This window comes from Orycteropus afer, unplaced genomic scaffold (assembly GCF_000298275.1).
Source record: "Orycteropus afer afer isolate SDZICR_OR568_19922 unplaced genomic scaffold, OryAfe1.0 scaffold00191, whole genome shotgun sequence".
NCBI classification, from domain to species: Eukaryota; Metazoa; Chordata; class Mammalia; order Tubulidentata; family Orycteropodidae; genus Orycteropus; species Orycteropus afer.
The window spans coordinates 3,025,811-3,045,216 of record NW_006921778.1 but is presented as its reverse complement, the minus strand read 5'-3'; the positions used below and the strand labels follow the sequence as shown (position 1 = coordinate 3,045,216).

The following is a 19,406-nucleotide window of genomic DNA, read 5'->3' as shown; positions in this document are numbered from 1 at the left end:
ATCCTTTCCTTCAAGGCTCAGGGGTCCAAGATTATCTTCTGTGTCTGTGTTAATTGGTTTCCCTTTTCTTTGTTGAAGAGGGTCTGTGCAATCTTTCTGCCTAGTCCGCCATCTTGCCCCGCCTCTTGCTCCTCTTTTTTTTTATATAGCATTTATTGCTATAAATTGGCCTCTGAGCACTGTTTTTGCTGTGTCCCAAAGAGTTTGATATGTTGTGTTTTCATTCTCATTTGATTCAAGGAATTGTTTTATTTCTTCTATTACCCAGTGGTTCTTAAACAGGGTGTTGTTCAGTTTCCATGTGGGTGCTCTTTTTCTGTTGACCTTCCTATGGTTGATTTCTAATTTTATAGCATTGTGATCTGAAAAGATGCTTTGCAGTATTTCAATGTTTTTAAATTTCTTAAGCCTTGCTTTGTGGCCTAACATATGGTCCTGGAGAATGTTCCATGTGCACTGGAAAAGAATGTATATTGTGCTGTTGTTGGGTGAAGTGCTCTGTAGATGTTTGTAAGTTCAATTTGGTGGATTGCATTGTTTAGTTCTGCTGCATCTTTGTTGAGTTTCTTTCCAGTTGTTTTCTCTTTCATTGAAAGTGGTGTACTAAAGTCTCCTACTATGACTATAGAGTCATCTATTTATCTTTTCATTTCTGTTAGTCTGATTTATCTATTTTGGAGCTCTTTCATTGGATCCATAGATGTTTATGATGGTTAAATCTTGTTCAATTGATCCTTTAATCATTATATAATGTCCTTCCTTGTCTCTTATGGTGGTTTTTGTCTTAATGTCAATTTTATCAGAAATTAATATTGCCACTATTGCTCTTTTTTGGTTGCCATTTGTTTGATATATCTTTTTCCAACCTTTATTTTTAGTTTATTTATGTCTTTCTCTCTAAGGTGTTTCTCTTGTAGACAGCATATTGATGGGTTATGTTTTCTTGTCCAGTCTGCAACTCTCTGTCTCGAGTGATGCATTTAATCCATTGATATTCAGTGTAAGTATCAACAAGTATGAATTTGTTGCTGTCATTTCGTTATGTGTTTTTTGTGGTGTTGCTGACTTCTTTGTTCCATATAATTTTCTGTGTTGAGCTTATTTTGTTTATGAATCATGTTATCATTTCCTTTGTTGCTATTGTTTTCATATTTGCTAAATACTTGTGTTTGTCCTCTTTTTAATTTTAATGTGAAGGTTTATCATCTTTCTTTGATAGAACAATGCATTCTATCTTGCAAATGACTTCCTCATCATTTAGAAGTTTTGTAACTACACAATTTTTTCACTCTTTTTGGTTTGTAGTTGTCTTCATTTGCCAATTGGTACCTCTAGTTCCCTGTTTACAATCTTGTAGGTTTATTTACTTTGGATACTTCCATAACTGGGTTGGTTACTGGGTTATGTCATCACATGTATTGATATACAGTTGTTGTTTGCTGTTGTTGGTTCTCTGTCCAAAGGACTCCCTTTAGCATGTCTTGTAAGGTTGGTCTGGTTTTAACAAATTCCCTTAATTTCTGTTTATCTGGAAATGTCCTAATTTCACTATCATATTTGAGGGACACTTTTCCTGGATATATAATTCTCGGTTGAAAACTTTTTCTTTCAGAGTTTTATATATACTACCCATTGCCTTCTTGCCTGCATGGTTTCTGATGAGAAATCAGAGCTTAGACTTATTGGTTGCTCTTTGTAGGTAACTTTTAATTTTTCCTGTGCTGCTTTCACACTTTTTTTGTCTTTGATTTTGGTGAGTTTGATGATGAAATGGCTTGGTGATTTTCTTCTGGGATCTATCCTATTTGGGGTTTGTTGAACTTCTTGAACGGATATATTCTTGTCTTTCATCATATCAGGGAAATTCTCTTCCAACAAATCTTCGGCAATTTTCCCTGTGGTTTTATCACTTCCTGTTCTGGAATTCTAATTACTTGTAGGTTATTCCTACATGGACCTTAGGTATCCCACATGGACCTTAGGCTTTCTTCATTTAGTTTTGATCTTCTTTTATGATTGATCTCTTTCCAAAGAAGTATTGAGGTATTTGTCTTCAATCTCACTAATTTTGTCTATTCTATTCTATTCCTTTGCCTGTTCAATGTGTTACCTATTTCTGAGAATTTAGTATTAATCTTCTGGATTTATATCTGTAGACTGTATCATTTCTAGTTCTTCATTTATTTTGTAATTTTGTTCTTGTATTGTCTTCTGAAATTCTTCTAGGGTTTTGTCTATGTTTTCCTCAATTTTATCAGTGTTTTCCTTTATCTTTCTCTTAATTTGTTGAAGATACTAAATCTAATCCTTTTCAATTCCTTATCAGGGAGTTCCAATTCTGCTTTTTCCTCAGGGATGTGTTCTGGGTCTGTATACTGTTCCCTTGTTTCTATTGCTTTATCTTGCTTCTTTGTGTGGACTGTGATGGTCTGTTGTCTTTGAGACATTGTGATGTTTTTGTGTTTATATTTAATTGATGATTGTATGTTGGACTGATTCTCCCAAGATTTTAATTTTCTTTGTTCTGTTTGGATGTTATCTGAGTAAGCAGGGTACTGTACTCCTCTATTCACTAGTTGGCAGCACTAATGCACTCACCAGCTGTCTCCTTTCCAGTCTTCACCCTCCCACATGTCTGTGTTGTCTTAGGTCCCTGGAATCTGAATGAGAATGCTGTCATTTTAAATATCCAAAATGGCCACCACTTGTAAACACTCAAAATGGCTCCACTCTCCAGACAGCCAAAAGTCTACAGTTCAGTTTGTCTCCTCCTTTCCTTTTCAGTCATCAGCTACCTGTGCAGTAGTCCATACAGCCCTTGGTGAGCAGGGCCGATTTTTAGGTTAATTCTCAGGTCCTAAAACTACTTAGAAATACTCATGCTGTCCATGCCATCAGGACAGCTGACAGTCTGCAGCTCCATTTGTCTCCTTACCTACTGTTTTCATTCAGGTTTTTCTACTAGTTGGTGTTTAATCCACTTCTGTACCCTTCCTTTCAACACTCAAGGCTCCAGGATTATCTCTTCTGTGTCAACTGGCTTCTCTTTTCTTTGTGGAAGAGCATCTGTGTAGCTTATCCACCTATTCCACCATCTTGCTGTAACCATGTTTTAATTATGGAAAAAGTCAACAAAACACACTACCAAGTGAAGCTAAGGAAAGATCATGGAACACTGGGGCTTCCCCTCCTGCTTTGGCACAAGCTATTCACCAACCAGAACTGGTCAAGATCACTGTGATCCTTGTGCTCCTATCTTGTGCTAATTCAGGATCTTAAGGTAGTCTGACAACTGCTAGACAGTTACAATGCTGAAACAAGTAGTGAGTGCCTCTTATATGGCTGACTTTGAACCAGGTGATTTCACCCTTACAATTCTATAAAATTTTCATTTTATATATAAAAAAATATAGGCTAAATGTTTAGTGAATTGTCCAAAGTAGATATTTTTAAATGTGAGACTTAGATTTAAATCATGTTATTTAACCATTACTGAATCTGAAAAATTTAAAACTAAACTATCATATGGGCAACTCCATGACTGGGTGGATCAAACGTAACCAACAAGGGACAGATGGATCTCATGTACCTCCAGACCTGATGCCCAGAGGATACAACTTTACTTATGCAGGTTTCCAGCTAAGAATGTATAAGCTGAGTCTAATCATGAGGAAACATCAGGAAAACATGAAATACAAAACTTTCTATTCTAAAAAGTGAGGTGGAAGTATATTTTTCAAAAATATCAATGTCATAATAGGCAAATAAATGCTATGAAAATCTTCCAGATTAAAGGAGGCTAACTGGATTCTGTTGTTGTTGTTATGTGCTGTCGAGTTGGCCCCGACTCATAGCGACCCCTCCTTGGGTTTCCAAGGCAGTATCATTACGCAAGTAGGATTGCCCAACCTTCCTTCCGAGGAGTGGCTGGTGGGTTTAGGTGCCATCAAGTCAGTTTTGACTCACAGCAACTTTACGTATAATGGAATGAAAGACTGCTTAGCCTCATGCCATCCTCACAATCTTTGCTATGTTTGAGCCTATTTGTTGCAGCCACTGTGTCAATACATCTCATTGAAAGTCATTCTTTTTTTCAATGACCTTCTACTTAACCATTAAAGTATTTCAAACCCATGATGAATGTAACTTACTCTTGAATCAGTCCCAAAAGCGGTGTGTGTGAGTGTGTGGAGAGAGAAAACAAAAATGATAACAGAATGGGGTAAAATTTAATAATAACTGAATCTAAGTAAACATAGATAAACAGGTGCCTTTGTGATAATTTTATTTTTGTAACTTTCCATACATTTGAAATTATTTTCAAATAAAGTTTTAAAAAATAAATTTATAATTCTATTTAAGAAGTGAAAGGAAGCATTAGCTTACATAAGTGAGGCCTCTCAGATTGTTGACAAACAGTGTCAACTCCTGGCCATCATCACTTCCTGTGTTCCTCTTCAAAGTAGGCCTGACAGCTCTGCCAAGTGGGTTTAATTACTCATGGCTAGAGTTGCCAGGAACATTCTGGTTCTACATCCTGTCATGCTTGGTAAGTTTACCTGAGGTTAGTTTCATAGTGCATTAAAAACAAAGGTAATCACCAAAAAAAAAAAAAAATTACCATTGAGCTGGATCCGACACATAGCGACCCCTCGTTTATTCATTCTTTCATTTATTCCACAAATATGCTTACTACTTGCCAAGTTTTGGACTTAATGCTAGGAATTCTACCTCTCTCCCTGTTGCATAAACCAAGAAATTTGGGTGTGATTCTAAATTATGCCCTATTTTCCTCAAAAACTTTTAATCTGCTACAATCAGAAATAATTTCACAAATGCTCTGGGGTGGGGTTGGAGGTTATCCCCAATTGAGAAACACTGCCCTAAACTTTCTTGTGTTTAGTAACTGTGACCCCACCATAATTTTAATGGTGAGCATTCCACTCTCTGTCCAGCACTTCTCTCTCCAATTCTCCCTTCAGTGCTCGACCCCTAACAACTTTTCAACCTCACCAGGACCTATGCCTATAGATCTACAGGGCAGTGTCCTTGCTCACCTTCTTATCCAGCTTCAATTCCAGGGGAAATCACTGTAATTGCTCCCCTCCCTCACTGGATTCCCTTGCACTTTTCTCTCTTTTTAATTATCTTGACAAAAACACAAACCTGGTTAAATCCAGTTTTCCACTTTGTGCCAGCATCAATTATACTGAATGTGGTGGAGAACACACAATCACTGGGCTGACTGTAAATTCATGACCCTTAGTAATATGCAAGGAATCTCTGGATGATGCAAATGGATAAGCATTGGACTACTAACTGAAAGGTTGGAGGTTCAAACACTTCAGAGGTGCCTCAGAAGTAAGGCCTGGTGATCTCCTTCTGAAAGGTTATAACCAAGAAAACACTATACCCACAGTCATCAAGTGGATTCCAACTCAGAGTGATCCTATAGGGCAGTATAGAACTGCCTCTTAAGTTTCCAAAACTGTAAATGTTTATGGAAGCAGACTGCCTCATCTTTCTCCTGCAAAGCAGCTAGTGGGTTTGAACCACTGATCTTTTGGTTAGCAGCTGAATGCTTTAGCCACTGTGCCACCAGAGCTCTTTAGATAACCCTATGAAACAGTTATATTCTGCACATATGGGGTCACCAGAAGCCAGAATCAACTCGGCAGCAACTCACAACAATGCTACCCAGACATCATACCATATGTCACTGTCTATTTTCTTTCCCAAGCTACTTCATACCTTCCCCTTTCTGAAAATCCCCACACCTCCTCCCCAACTTCAGTCTCAGTCTGCCACCTAGTTCTGTAAAAGGGGGAAAAAAAACACACAGCAATCCTGAGAGAACTACCTACTCACTCTGATCTACAGTCCTTCTCTCTGCCTTCTGCCTGCTAACCAGAGATGAACTGTCCTGGTTCCTGTCTAAAGCCAGTCCTTCATTTATGCACTAGATGCCATTCCCTATGACCTACTCAAGGAATGTTATTTCAGTAATTCTTCCTCTCTCTCTCTCCTACATCACCAAGTCTTCATTGTCTACTGGATCATTCCCATTAGTATACGTTTGTGCTATTATTTCCTCCAACTTAAAAAAAAAAGTATCTCCTCTTGACCTCTTCCCCTAACAGAGACCATCCTATTTGCCTGCTGTCCTTTACACCAAAACTCTTCAGAAAAGTTGTCTATTTCATCACCTCTAATCCTTCTCTTCCTATTAATTTTATTTTTTCCTCAGTGAATGTGCATCAATTAAATTGTTCATTAAAGGACTTCTAGGTTATTTTCACTTTGACTTTTATACATATGCTGTGATGAACATATATGTCTCTATGTTTCTCTAGGTTACACATACCTAAGAGTGGTTTGAAGTTTGCTTTCTCCAGTCCACCAAAACTGGTCCTGTCGATGATCTCCTGTAACATTCCTAAATCCACTGGTCAATTCTCTGTCTTTATCTATGTCAAAATTCTTTGACACCTCTTTAATACATCATTTTTCTTGGCTTCTGGGACACCCTACTGTTTTGGTGTTCTTGATACCTTGGTGGCTATACCTTTTCAGTCTCTTTTGCTGGTTCTGCTGCTTCTCTTCTTGTCTATACTAATGCTCTTGGTGATCTCATCTAGTCATAACTTTGAATACCAGCTAAGTGCCAGTTGTTGTTAGGTGCCATCAAGTCGTCTCCAATTCATAGAGATACTATGCATAGCAGAACAAAACACTGCCCTGTTCTGTGTCAGCCTCACGACCCTTGCTATATCTGAACCTATCGTTGCAGCCGCTGTGTCAATCCATCTCGCTAAGGGCCTTCCCCTTCTTTGTTAACCCTTCTTCTTAAATGTCTAAGAAACATGTTAAACTCAAAATATTCAAAACACAACTCTTGTAGTCCCTTGAATGCTGCTCTACACATAGTCTTCTCTATGTCCCTTGATGGTAGGTTCATTCTTCCTGCCTCATAGGCCAAACACCTTCAAATCCCCAAGACTCCTCTCTTATACCTCCCCATGTCCAGGAAACGCTTGTGTTTAAATTTAGAATCCAACAGCTTCTTACCACTTCAATTCTTGCTACTTTGGTCAGAGAGAGCTACATTATCTCTCACCTGGGTTTTTTAAATAAATAAACAAGCAACTATCTTAGCTTTCAAAAGATATTCAATGAAAATCAACCACTTGAAAAGAGCGTTTTAAAAAAAAAAAATTAATCACTTGAAAATATATATTCTTAAATGAAAGACTAACTATAAGTGGTTAAACAATATAAATATTTCCATTAAAATGAGAACGCAGTCAAGGATGACTTATATTGCTAAGCAAAAAAACCAAACCAAACTCACTGCTGTTGAGTCATTTCCAACTCACAGTGACCCTTCCTTGGGTTTCCGAGGCAGTATCTTTACAGAATTAGATTGCCCAATCTTCCTTCCAAGGAGTGGCTGGTGGGTTTGAACTGCTAGCTTTCTGGTTAGCAGTCAAATGCCTTAGGCATTATGCCAGCAGAGCTCCCACTTATATTACTATATCATTTAATATTCTTTTAAAAGTTCTGACCAACACCATAAAACACAAAATATAACAGAAATGGAGGAACAAACTATTTTTATATTTGAAAGTTATATAATTGTACAGCTAGAAAAATTCATGAGAATCAAATTAAAAATTCCTAGCTAGAAAATAAGAATTCAGGAAAGTGGTTAAATCTGAGTAGGATTGGAACTGGCTCATTCACAGCCGAAATCTGAACAGACTTGAATTTGTAAAATGTAGATGTACTGGAACAATAATTGGAATGGGAAAAAATATAAGTCAAAGCCCTGGAATGGGAGACTCAAAAAAGCATAGTGAGCCCTTTCAGGAATCTGATGTGGGAGACTGGATTATTGCCAGGACTATGGAGAACAAGACAATACAAAACCATACAGCTGGCCACCAACTTTAAGCCAGGTACCACTGTTTCAGACAGTGCCTGTACAGAAATTTGGTTGCTATGCAATGTGCACACTGCCCTTGTTATCTAGGAGGGAGATTAAGTTTATAGCAGTGCATCAACCTATAATTTTTCCTATTCCAGCTATCATTCTTGTATGTTCACATTTTACAAAATCAGATCTGTTCTGATTTTACTTGATCAGCCGCAACCCAACAAGAAAAAACTGGTTCAAAGCCCTGGATCAGAGATAAAAATAAAATTCTTTAGTTTTAACTTATACAAACAAAAAACAATTAAAATCCCATGAAAAATGTGTTTTTTAAACAGTCAACTATATGAGACCAAACAGTCAACATTTACACTAAACCAAATATGAGAAGGCAAGAAGGGACAGGGCAACTAGAAGGATAGCAGCAGGATGGAAATGGTGAGAGTGTTAACACATGACAGGAATTGTAACCAATTCTGTTCTGTCACAGAACAATTCATGAATTGTTGGGTGGGAATCTAATATGCTGTGTAAACTTTCATTTAACACACACATACACACCAAAGGAAAAAAAAAAAGAAGATATAATGGGGGAAAACACTATACCTACAATAACAAGAAAAACAGTTAAACACATAAAAATAAAGTTAGTAAGCACTGTGTAGACACATATGAATAAATACAATAAAATAGCAGGAAATGCTTATAGGATAACAACTATAAAAGCTACATAAAAAACAATATAAGGAATGATGCACATATAGGTCTGCTGTTATTGTTAGGTGCCACTGAGTCAATTTCAACTCATAATGACATCATATGACAGGGTAGAACTGCACCATATGGTTTCCTACACTGCAGATCGAGTCTTTCTCCCACCAAGTCACCAGGTGGGTTCAAATCACCAACCTTTTGGTTAGTAGTGAGTGCTTAATCATTTGCATCATCAGGGCTCCTTCATATAGGCACACATAGATATACAATCATTTGAATCGGGTAAAATCTGAAAAGAATTATGTAAAAATACTAATAATCATTACCTCTGAATTTTAGCATAACGGGTAATTAAAATTTTCTTCTGTCAGCATCTAAGATCTTCTTATTAAAATGTTAGATTTTCTGTGAAGTACTGTATTAAACAGGGCCTATTTTAAAGTTAAAATAATAGATAAAAGTGTTTGGTTTCTGAATCTTGCAGAGGCACAAATTTTTACAAAACCAATATTTAACTGTACACAACATTTACAACTCTCTCCTAAATTGAATCACTGAGTTGACTATGTTACTCATATCTATGAAAGATGAGATTTTTTTTGTGGTATTTGTAGATGCAAAAAGATACATGGATAAATAAATCAAAACTCAAGAAAACCAAACTCACTGCCATTGAGTCAATTCTGACTCATAGCGACCACCACTGGGTTTCCAAGGTGCTAAATCTTCACAGAAATAGATCATCCCATCATCTTTCCTTGGAGAGGCTGGTGGGTTTCAATGGCCAACCTTCTGGTTAGCAGTCCAGTGTCTTAGGCACTGCACCACCAGAGTTCCTTGAATAAATAAATAATGTATGTTAATATGTCTGAAAAGAAGTACACAGCTGGAATGCTCCTTAAAAGTGAGGATGGTCAGATTTCACCTCACATCATTTGGACATGTTATCAAGAGGGACCAGTCCCTGGAGGAGGACATTATGCTTGGTAAAGTAGAGGGTCAGCAAAAAAGAGGACGACCCTCAATGAAACGGACTGACACAGTGACTACAACAATGGGCTCAAAAACAACAAGGATTATGCAGATGGCAGTGTTTAGTTCTATTGTACACAGGGTCACTATCAATGAGAACCAAGTCAACAGCACAATAGGCTATTAGTATTTAAGATAGGTTATACTGGGAATAGTTAATATTGATAAAGGAGTTGGACAGTGTTAGTGGTATAGTGTTACACCAAGAAATTTTTTTTAATCCATAGAATATTGTCTATTAATTTGGGCACTGAATCTCTGAATTTAGCCCTAAAGGCATTGAACATACTGAGTTAAGTCTCTTAGGCCAAACCAGCAGACCAGAAAACCAGCAGAATAAGCATGTCGACCATTTTTCAAGCTGAATGTGATTACTGTTCCAGCTTTAGGGAGCTTTTTCATTCAATCAGTGATTACAGTTAGGCCTCCATAATAATCAAGTTAATTCTACCATTTTGTAAATTACTGCCTCAAAGAAAGGTATCCTGGTGGAAAAAGAAAAAAAAGACCCTGCCAGCAAAAATGCTCAGGAAATGTAGTGCTTTCGTTAAATTCATGTGCTCTTTATAATAGTAATAAATCCCTTTGATTCAATCCTCTCAGCTATGCAAACTGCTTTTCCACCTCATTGAAGATCACCAAAGGAGTCCTGGTAGAGTGGTGGTTATGTGCTCGGCTGCTTACCAGAAGGTCATGGTTGGAACCAACCAGCCACTCCACAGGAGAAAGATGAGGCAGTGTGCTTCCATAAAGATTACAGCTTTAGGAAATGCTATGGGGCAGATCTACCTGTGCAGTGCCTCAGGCCACACCTGATTATTCATTACATCTCAAAGATGGAAAAGGATTGGGAACTGAACTGAATATACCCTACCATACAGACTGCCATTAAAAAATGACACTGTGGTATTAATTTTGTTGTTGTCTGCTCCTGATAATGAAGAAGTCTATGAAGTTGAGAATTCTGGTTAGATTTGATTTTGTTGTTGTTCTTATTAGGTACCACTGAGTAGATTCGAATTCATAGTGACCCTATCTACATACAAGAGGACTTAAGACTGCCTGGTCCTGTGCCATCCTCACAATTGTTGCTTTGTTTGAGCCTACTGTTGTAGTCACTGTGTCAATCAATCTCACTGAAGGTCTTCCTCTTTTTTAATGACCCTGGATTTTTCTGACCACAGGTTGATTTTACCACATATTAATCGGCATCAACTCAGTGGTAACTAACAAAAACAATAATCTGGTGACAGAAGAGTACACTTTAAGATACTGTATTGATAACATAGAAGAAGATCCCCAAAGAACCTCACTCACAAAAATAACATAAGTATAACATAAGTATAAAGGGGAAAAATGAATAACAGTAATCTTCCATAAAAAATCTTATTATTTTATTAGCATATTCTCCTAAAACACTTGAAACATTATAACCAATATATTTAACAGAACTTATTCCTTTCATTAGCCCACTAAGTGCTCTAAAAATTATCTGGCAAAAATCTCTAGGTTTTCTTCAAATATGGGAGAAAAAAATAGTAGTATGAAACCAGTGGCAGTATAGGGGGAAAACTATACAATCTTACTATCTAGGTATGGCACTTTTATGAATAATTTTAATCCTTCCACTGACTCAAGCTTTCATTAACACACCTTTTAAGACTTCTGTCTCTAATCAAGAATAAAGATAACTCTAAAGTTTCTCCAAAGTGGACAGTTAAGAGCAACTATACAGTTTTGGGCCCTATTATTTCTTGAAAAACTTGGAACTCCCTTTCCTTATGATTTAAAATTCAGTTCAAAAATCCAATGCTAATTTTATCTATAAATTTCAGCATGTATTGTTCAGGGGGGTATATTTTTTTTTCCCAAAAAAGGAAAACAAATAGTAATATCACATTTTCTGATTAGGCAGTATACACTCTCAGTAGACTGATTCACTGAACAGATACTGAGTGCCTACTACACGAGGCATTGTGCCCAAAACTATGTTGCAACCATATCTATAACTGTGCCTTTCCTCTGTCTCAAACTGTGGATACATAAGCTGAGCACAGTTTTTATTTATTTATTTATACTACAAGTATTTCATCAGAAAGCAAGTTAGTTCAACTCTATTCACTTAGTTTTTGTTCTACATAAAGAAAAAGAAGAGTAGATTCTCCTACATATTTACTGTCATTTATCATAAGATAAACATATGGATTATTATAATAGCACTTCAAAGGAGCATTATTTTCATGGTCACACGAAAAAGAAACTTTTATAGCCTTACTTTCTGTTCTGGTTACTTAGTACTGCTCTGACAGGAATATACCAGAAATGGCATGGCTTGAACCAACAGAAGTTTATTCTCTTGCAGTTCGGGAGGCTAGAAGTCAGAGTTCAAAGTTTCAGGCTCTAGGGGCTGGGTGAAAGCCCCTCAACCTTGGGCTTCAGCTCTGCCTCTTGCTCCTGGCTCCCGGGCCACTGAAGCTACTTCACTCAGGTAGCTACTGGCTGCTGAGACTGACAGACCCAAGGTCAACAAACAAAATGGCACAGTCCCGATATTACCAAACCACATGGCAGGCTGCTCATTCAAGTCTACTGAAAGTTTCAAGGTCAGCAGAGCATGGCAGGCTGCTGAACAACGACACGGTTACATGCAGGGTTCAAGCATGCCATAAGCTAGAGACAATCCCCAAAGCTGTTTCTTATATATAGGAAGCAGATCACATACCCAAAGCAGCTACTCAGTTGCTCCAGTAGATTCCATCATGGAGTTAATTACTAATCTCACCATGGGGAATAACTACATTCAGCTGCCCAGCCACTCAACCAGGCCCAGCCAAGTTAACACACAAATGTAACCACCACTCTTTCTTTTGTCCAGTTTCCTAAAAGCTACCTGTCAAAGCATGAAAGTATCTTCAGGTGCAGACAAATCCAGTGCCCATTATCCACACAATCCTGGAGGACACTGCCAAGCTGCAGAGCAAAAGTTAGCATTTTGCACTTTCACCTGGCATTCTCGCTTGACAGCATGTAGAATTTCCCATCTGGTTTATCTACCATCCTCAACAAAGGAAAGAGTAAAAATGTTATTTCCTACAGCTGTTAATTTACTTTACAGCAAAACAGGACACTTTATTTTGTATGCAAACTGCATTCTTAGAACAGGAATCCTACCTTCACAGATGATACTAAAGAGAAAAGCACACTAATAATGACTCACAGTGAACCTATGTGAGAGAGTAGAACTACCATATAGGGTTTTCTAGGATGTAATCTTTACTGAAGGAGCCTTGGTGGCACAATGGTTAATCAAAAGGTTCCAACCCACCAGCCACTCTGTGAGAGAAAACATTGGTGATCTATTTCTATAAAGATTACAGCTTAGGAAACCCTGGGAGAGAGTTCCATGCTGTCATATTGGGTCTCCATGAGTCTAAATTGACACAACAGCACTCAACAACAACTACAATCTTCACAGGAGCAGATTTCAGAGCCACTGGGTGGGTTCAAACCACAAAACTTTCCATTATCAGCCAAGTGCTTAACTGTTGAGCCACTAGGGTTTCTCCTAATAATGATAATCAACTAAACCCAAGGAGAAGTTGCTATGAGTCAGATCCAACTCAATGGCAGTATGTTGTGTTGCGTTATCCTCCTCTGCTCTGAAAAGATATTTTCCCTTCCTAAAACTTACATGGCATTTCTCCACTTTCATGTCATTCATTTCTACTTACTTCCCTTTCGCCTTCTTGAGAAGTTGTGCACTTGAGTCAATGAACCTGGTTCCATGTGGCTGCAGCTGAAGAAAACCTGGTAGTTTGTTTCACGGTGCATTTTAAGTTACAAATGAGCAGGTATGTCTTCTGCTCTGGGGTTCAAACCCACCAGCCACTCCTCAGAAGGAAGATTAGGCAATCTATTTTCTTAGTGATACCACCACCACCTCAGAAATCCAAGGAGGGATCACTATGAATTGGATCCAACTCAACGGCAGTGAGTTTTTTTTTTTAAACAAAAACTTACATCTTTTCCTAAGACTCTGAGTTCAAACTGAGTTTCCTTGAAGTGAACTTTTGTAATTCGAGGCCTGAAAAACAAAGAAAGTGTTTGTTATTGTTGTTGTCAAGAATTAATCTTTCAGAAATTCAAAGAAGTAATTCAGTGGAAAAAGATCGTTAATGGTGGTTTCATTATATGTTGCTTCACTGACTGTGGAGTTCTTTGTCCTTTGCTCTGGACATCCTTCTAAACAAAATTCTGTTATTCTCCTCCACTAAAAGCACAGCCAAAAAATGAAACCAATCCAGTTGACTCTGACTCATGGTGATGCCACATGTGTCAAAATAGACCTGCTGTTCAATAGGTTATCAATGGCTGACTTTGCAGAAGTAGATCTCTAGGCTTTTCTTGCCAGGTGCCTCTGGTTGGACTTGAATCTCCAACCTTTCAATCAGAAAGTCCCCAGGCCCTTTCCCAGACAAAGATCAGGGTCATAGACTCCCCAGTCTCTCCTCATTGAGAGGGAGAACTCAAACTTTTGTCATCCTCAGCCCACAGTGCACCAGAACACAGGAATCCAGTCAGGCCTTGAAATGGGTGGGAAATTCCACAGCGCACTGTATCCATGGGCAAAAAGAGTCCAGAATCATAGTACCTGAAATTTATAGAGAAAATATACACTAAGCTGTATTGGGAAAAAACATATCCAATTTCAGTCATTTATTTATCAACCACTAGAAATGTACCTGCTGTTTTTTTCCCCAACCTTTCATTACCTACAAGTTCCACAAAGCCCACATACACAGTTTATAACTTTATTACCAACTCTGCTTTCAAGTTGTACCTACCAGAAATACTTCCCCACTTGTTTTTTATTCTTGTAGACAACAACACCAACCGGAGTTAATCCTAAGAAATACTCAGATTTGTTTTCTCCCTGTGAAAACAAACATATGCCTATATCCATGAGTTTATTCATGTAAAAGCTTTGTCAAACTGTAAAGGGCTATACAAACATAAATTGTCATATTAATATTGGATCTAATATTTGAAAGCTGTCAGCTTAGAAAGCTAGCTAAGTGACACCAATATCTTAAAGGAATGGATGTACAAGTCTAATGAACCCAGCTCATTGGCCATAAATTGCCACCACCCACAAAGAGTGTCTGTGAATTAGGAAAAACATTGTATACACGCAGAATCATTTTCCAGGAGAATCTCTCTTTTATATGGTTCCTGTAGAATAGTAAAAGAAAACAAACAACTGAAAACCTAAAAGATTAATGTGGCTGGGAGGGAAAAGTTTTAGAAGTATTTGGGACAAACAATAGTACAAAGAATCTAATGAGATTGGATTCCAGTATATCAGGGAAAGTGTTACTTCCCCCAAATCTGTAACTTTTATCACCAAATTCACTGTAACCCCAGGAATGCTTCTAACTCTTTAAAATAATGTGAGATGATTTCTTGTTTTAGGAAACCCTGATGAGCAAAAGATATATTACAGAATGAATGCATGAATGAGTTACTTGCATTATAGGAAGTCTTATCAAGGTTCCTTAAAAAATTATATATTACAGAATGAATGCATGAATGAGTTACTTGCATTATAGGAAGTCTTATCAAGGTTCCTTAAAAAATTAAGTTCTGTTATCCAATTGACAAATTCAGACTCTTTAGCAATTCATTTCCTGTAAAGAGTAAAGCACTTAACTCTTTTTCTCAAATAATCAAATATGACTACTCCAAACTAAACTCATAAAATCAAAGGCAATGGCATTTTAATCTCACTGGCACAGAATAATCAATTGATAGCTTTAGACAACTGGCTCAAAGGCTAAGACCTGGATCCAGAACACTCACACAGATTCACTGGAATTGCTCACTGACTATATTTGGCAAGTGTTCATCAGGCACTGAAGAAAATCTTCAAAATGTTTCTATTAATACCGTGACACCTACAGTAGGTAGTAACCCTAAAATTAACAGAACCTGCACATCCAACACAGAACCACCAATAGCTGTACCTTGGACTACTGCCTAATGTCTACTTTACCTGGCAAGGCATTTCGTGAAAATTTTTCAGCCGTAAAATCTATTTTTGGAAAATCTTCATGTTTTCTGTCTAATACAATCAATTACAGACCAATTTTAAATTGTTTTGACATTTAGACTAAGCCCTTTGGAGCTGTTATCCAGATTGTGTTTTCAACCCCAGTTAATTGTTTTCAACACATGGAAATATAATCACAGACTTTTATGCAAAACTCATTAGGGTTTAATCCACACAAGAGATATTTTGTGTTTGAAAAACACAGATGAAAAAGTATCATCTGCTTGCTAAACTACAAGACTGCAGCTTTCCTTCAGAAGTCTCTATGACTTTCTAAGAAAAATATCATCATCTTAAAATTTTTTCTGTTAATTAAATGTTACTCACATAGACAGGATGGAGGTCAGCACCATACATCTCCAGGGACCTGACAGTCCTCAAGTAGTTCAGTTCAGCTTCAGATGGAGTCTGACCCCTATCCCAAGCATGAAAACAGAAAGTCTTACTTAACTGTTAAGTACTGTTCTCACAGGGAATGTAAACTGTCTTCATTACTGTCACTGGGAGAATAAATAATCCTTTGTCCTAATGCAAATATAAATCTTTGTATTTCAAGAAGATCCTCGCTTTCTAGGTGATAAAATTTTATACTCTGAGGTGATACTTACATTCATTTCATTTACCAAATCTATTTTTGTTCATTATACCCAGTTCCCAAAATCCCAAACTAAAATCGAACCCAACCCCCCGCTGAAGTTGACTCTAATACATAGTGACCCTATAGGACAGAGTAGAACTGCCCCATAAGGTTTCCAAAGCTGTTAATCTCTACCAAAGCAGATTGCTACATCTTTCTCCTGCTTAACCACTGAGCTACCATGGCTCCTTCCCAATGTTCCAGTATTTATTAACCTCAGTTCCAGAAACCCCCAAAAAAGGTTGTTGGGAATTAAGCATTCAAATTAAAAAATGCACCCATAACAAAGAGTAAAATGTCTTCGCGCCAATAGCTCTCCATCAGAAGGAAAAGAACTAGAGGGGGGTGGGCAGGGAAGAGAATGGGCCCCAGTCCAAACCAACTGGCATCACAATCCATATCTCCTGAGCATGTGTACCGTTTGAAAATGCTCTAATTAGTATTTGGAAATTTTAAGAATATTTGTCTTTTTTCCTCATGCCTTCCCAAAATCTTCACTGGCAATAATATACAGAAAACAGCACTGAATCCTAATGAAGTTGAGCATTCTGCCAGAAATCTTCATGGATGAGTGAAACTGTATGTGTGTGTGTGTGTGTGTATCATAAAGAGAGGGACAAAGAGAAAAGGAAATTTTAGTGGTTAACAAAAGGTACTATGAATTAAAAAAATTAAGAACTCTTGCTTTAATGTATTTCTATATTGACATATTGCTGTTTCAGCCATGGTGCACAGGAAACCTAGCAATATACCTACCATACTTGTGATATCCATGAGGAATGTTCATTGCAGATTAGATACAAGTAAGCTCCTAATTGTGACCAAGCTTTTTTCTCTCAGAAACAGCAATCATGTCAGCATCATCAAATAAAGCATACATGTTGTTGTTGTTATTACTTATCACTCTTTGATAATTTCAAAATAAAATTGTACTTTCAAATGCCTAGTATAATTAGTATTCTCACAATGTGCCAAACACACTGCCCTTCATAAAGTTAAAATCCATAGTCTTAAAATCCACTTCAGCAAAACCTTAAAATGAAGGACTCTATAATCAGGCTGGAGAGCATTCTAGCGCATGCTAATGTAAGATGGAGACACTGGTCTCTCTCATTGCAATTCAGCAACTGCCTTCTGCTTCTACTCACTGAAATAGATCCTTTAGGCAAACATTTTTTGTTGACCAGATTTATTATTTTTTTTTCTCTTAAATAAAATGGATCTTAACCCAGGCAAATTCAAGATGGAATGTTACACAGAAGACAATAAAGCAAACTTAATCAGTACAGAGGATTTAACCAAAATAACTATAATTAAATTATAACTTCAATGATTCAGGCCATTAATTGAAAATCTTCCTAGAGGAGCATGCATATTCTCACAAGTGCATGTGGTGTTAACATAATACACTCAGAGGCTCCATGCTGGTGTCATCATTTCTGGATCTGTTGCTATAGACTAAATAGGACTTTGCTTGTAACTGAAGAATCTAAGAAATGGCAATCCAGAATACAGTAAAGCATTTGTAATTTTTGTGGCTAAAAAACATATTAGAAAATATAATGAAAAACATTAAAAACTAAAACAATTTTTAAAAATTTCACAAGGTCCTGGTGACTGAAAAACAAAAAGAAAAAAGAAAAGCCTGCAAAATAAAATAAAGAATAATCCCATTAATGTAAAGTCATATATACATAAATCTACATAAAATGAATTTTCTCCAGGGATTAAGTATGCATAGAGAGAGAGATCTAAAAGGTCATTAAACAAAAATATCAAGTACTAGGATTTGCCTTCTTCTTTATACATTTATAAACTGTTTGCATTTTCTATGATCATTTCAGTGCTATAAAAAGTAAAACAAACTAAAAAAAAAAGAAAAAAAGTACTAGAAGGTTCAAAGCAGATGTGAAGAATTTATCATTCCAGAAATTTTTCTTATGCTGCCAATAGCATAAGAAAATGGTTGGTGGATAATGCAATGTAAAATGTGATTCTTACATCAGAGTTTTATGAATCCTTTCTATGGCTTCTTCGAGTTCTTCCTTCTGATCAGGAACAAAACGGTACTCTGACACGTATCCCGCAGTATGTTTATATGGGTCATAGTCTCCAAGTTCAGCTAAAAATAAAGAAAAAAAGCATTTTTTTCCCCATTTTAGGAATAGGAGATACTCCTATCATGCTGACACATTTTTCTTCAAACGCCTAACTGCTAATAAACTTATATATAATAATCAACTTTATCTGTAGTAAAACACCTTTGGTGAACATATATATGGATGTATAAACAAAATCTTGACTTAAAAACATAAGTTATATATTTTTGCTTTCCCATAGAATATACTTATCATCATTTAAATTCAAATATTCTCCTAAGTTATATAAAGGAAAATATTGTAAACATAATTTAAAATGCATACAGTAGAAATGCTAGAGGTGAAAAACAATGATCTCAATATACTTTCTCAGACAATGACATCAAGAGATAGTGTATGTGATTCAAACTGTATTTGCCCCTAATAACGGTCATGGCAATGTAATATGCTGCTACATGTAACCCCTTTACAGTTTACACAAAGAAAAATTAAACCAGAAAAGTCACTCTCTTATAAAAATTCTCCATTAACCTACCTTCCAAGGCCTAATCTAGTTCACTGATATGATATTTTCACTAAAATGGTTTTTTTTGTAGATTTTTGCTGGTCTGCAAATGCCACAAGAACAAGGACCATGCTGTCTCATTTTTCCCCACCTAGCTTGATACTTGGAAGGTTGGGCAATCCTACTTCCGCAGTGATACTGCCTTGGAAACCCAAGGAGGGGTCGCTATGAGTCGGGGCTGACTCCACGGCACATAACAACAACAACAACAAGCTTGATACTTGGGAGCTCTGGTAGCATAGTGCCCAAGGCACTTGACTGCTAACCAGAAGGCTGGCAGTTCAAACCCACCAGCCACTCCTCGGAAGGAAGATGGG

The 19,406-nt window shown here is 37.0% G+C and overlaps 1 protein-coding gene across 1 annotated transcript in view; it reads right to left on the bottom strand.

Annotated features, from left to right (window-relative positions):
* EPB41L4A (erythrocyte membrane protein band 4.1 like 4A) overlaps positions 1-19,406 on the bottom strand; it is a 475,159-nt gene that overhangs the window by 124,279 nt on the left and 331,474 nt on the right. Inside the window, exons 6-9 of the mRNA XM_007947582.1 lie at positions 18,427-18,547; positions 16,116-16,203; positions 14,524-14,612; positions 13,700-13,763 (exon numbers count right to left, since the gene is read on the bottom strand). Coding sequence (XP_007945773.1) covers positions 13,700-13,763; positions 14,524-14,612; positions 16,116-16,203; positions 18,427-18,547 — 362 coding nt within the window. The remainder of the gene's footprint in view (positions 1-13,699; positions 13,764-14,523; positions 14,613-16,115; positions 16,204-18,426; positions 18,548-19,406) is intronic.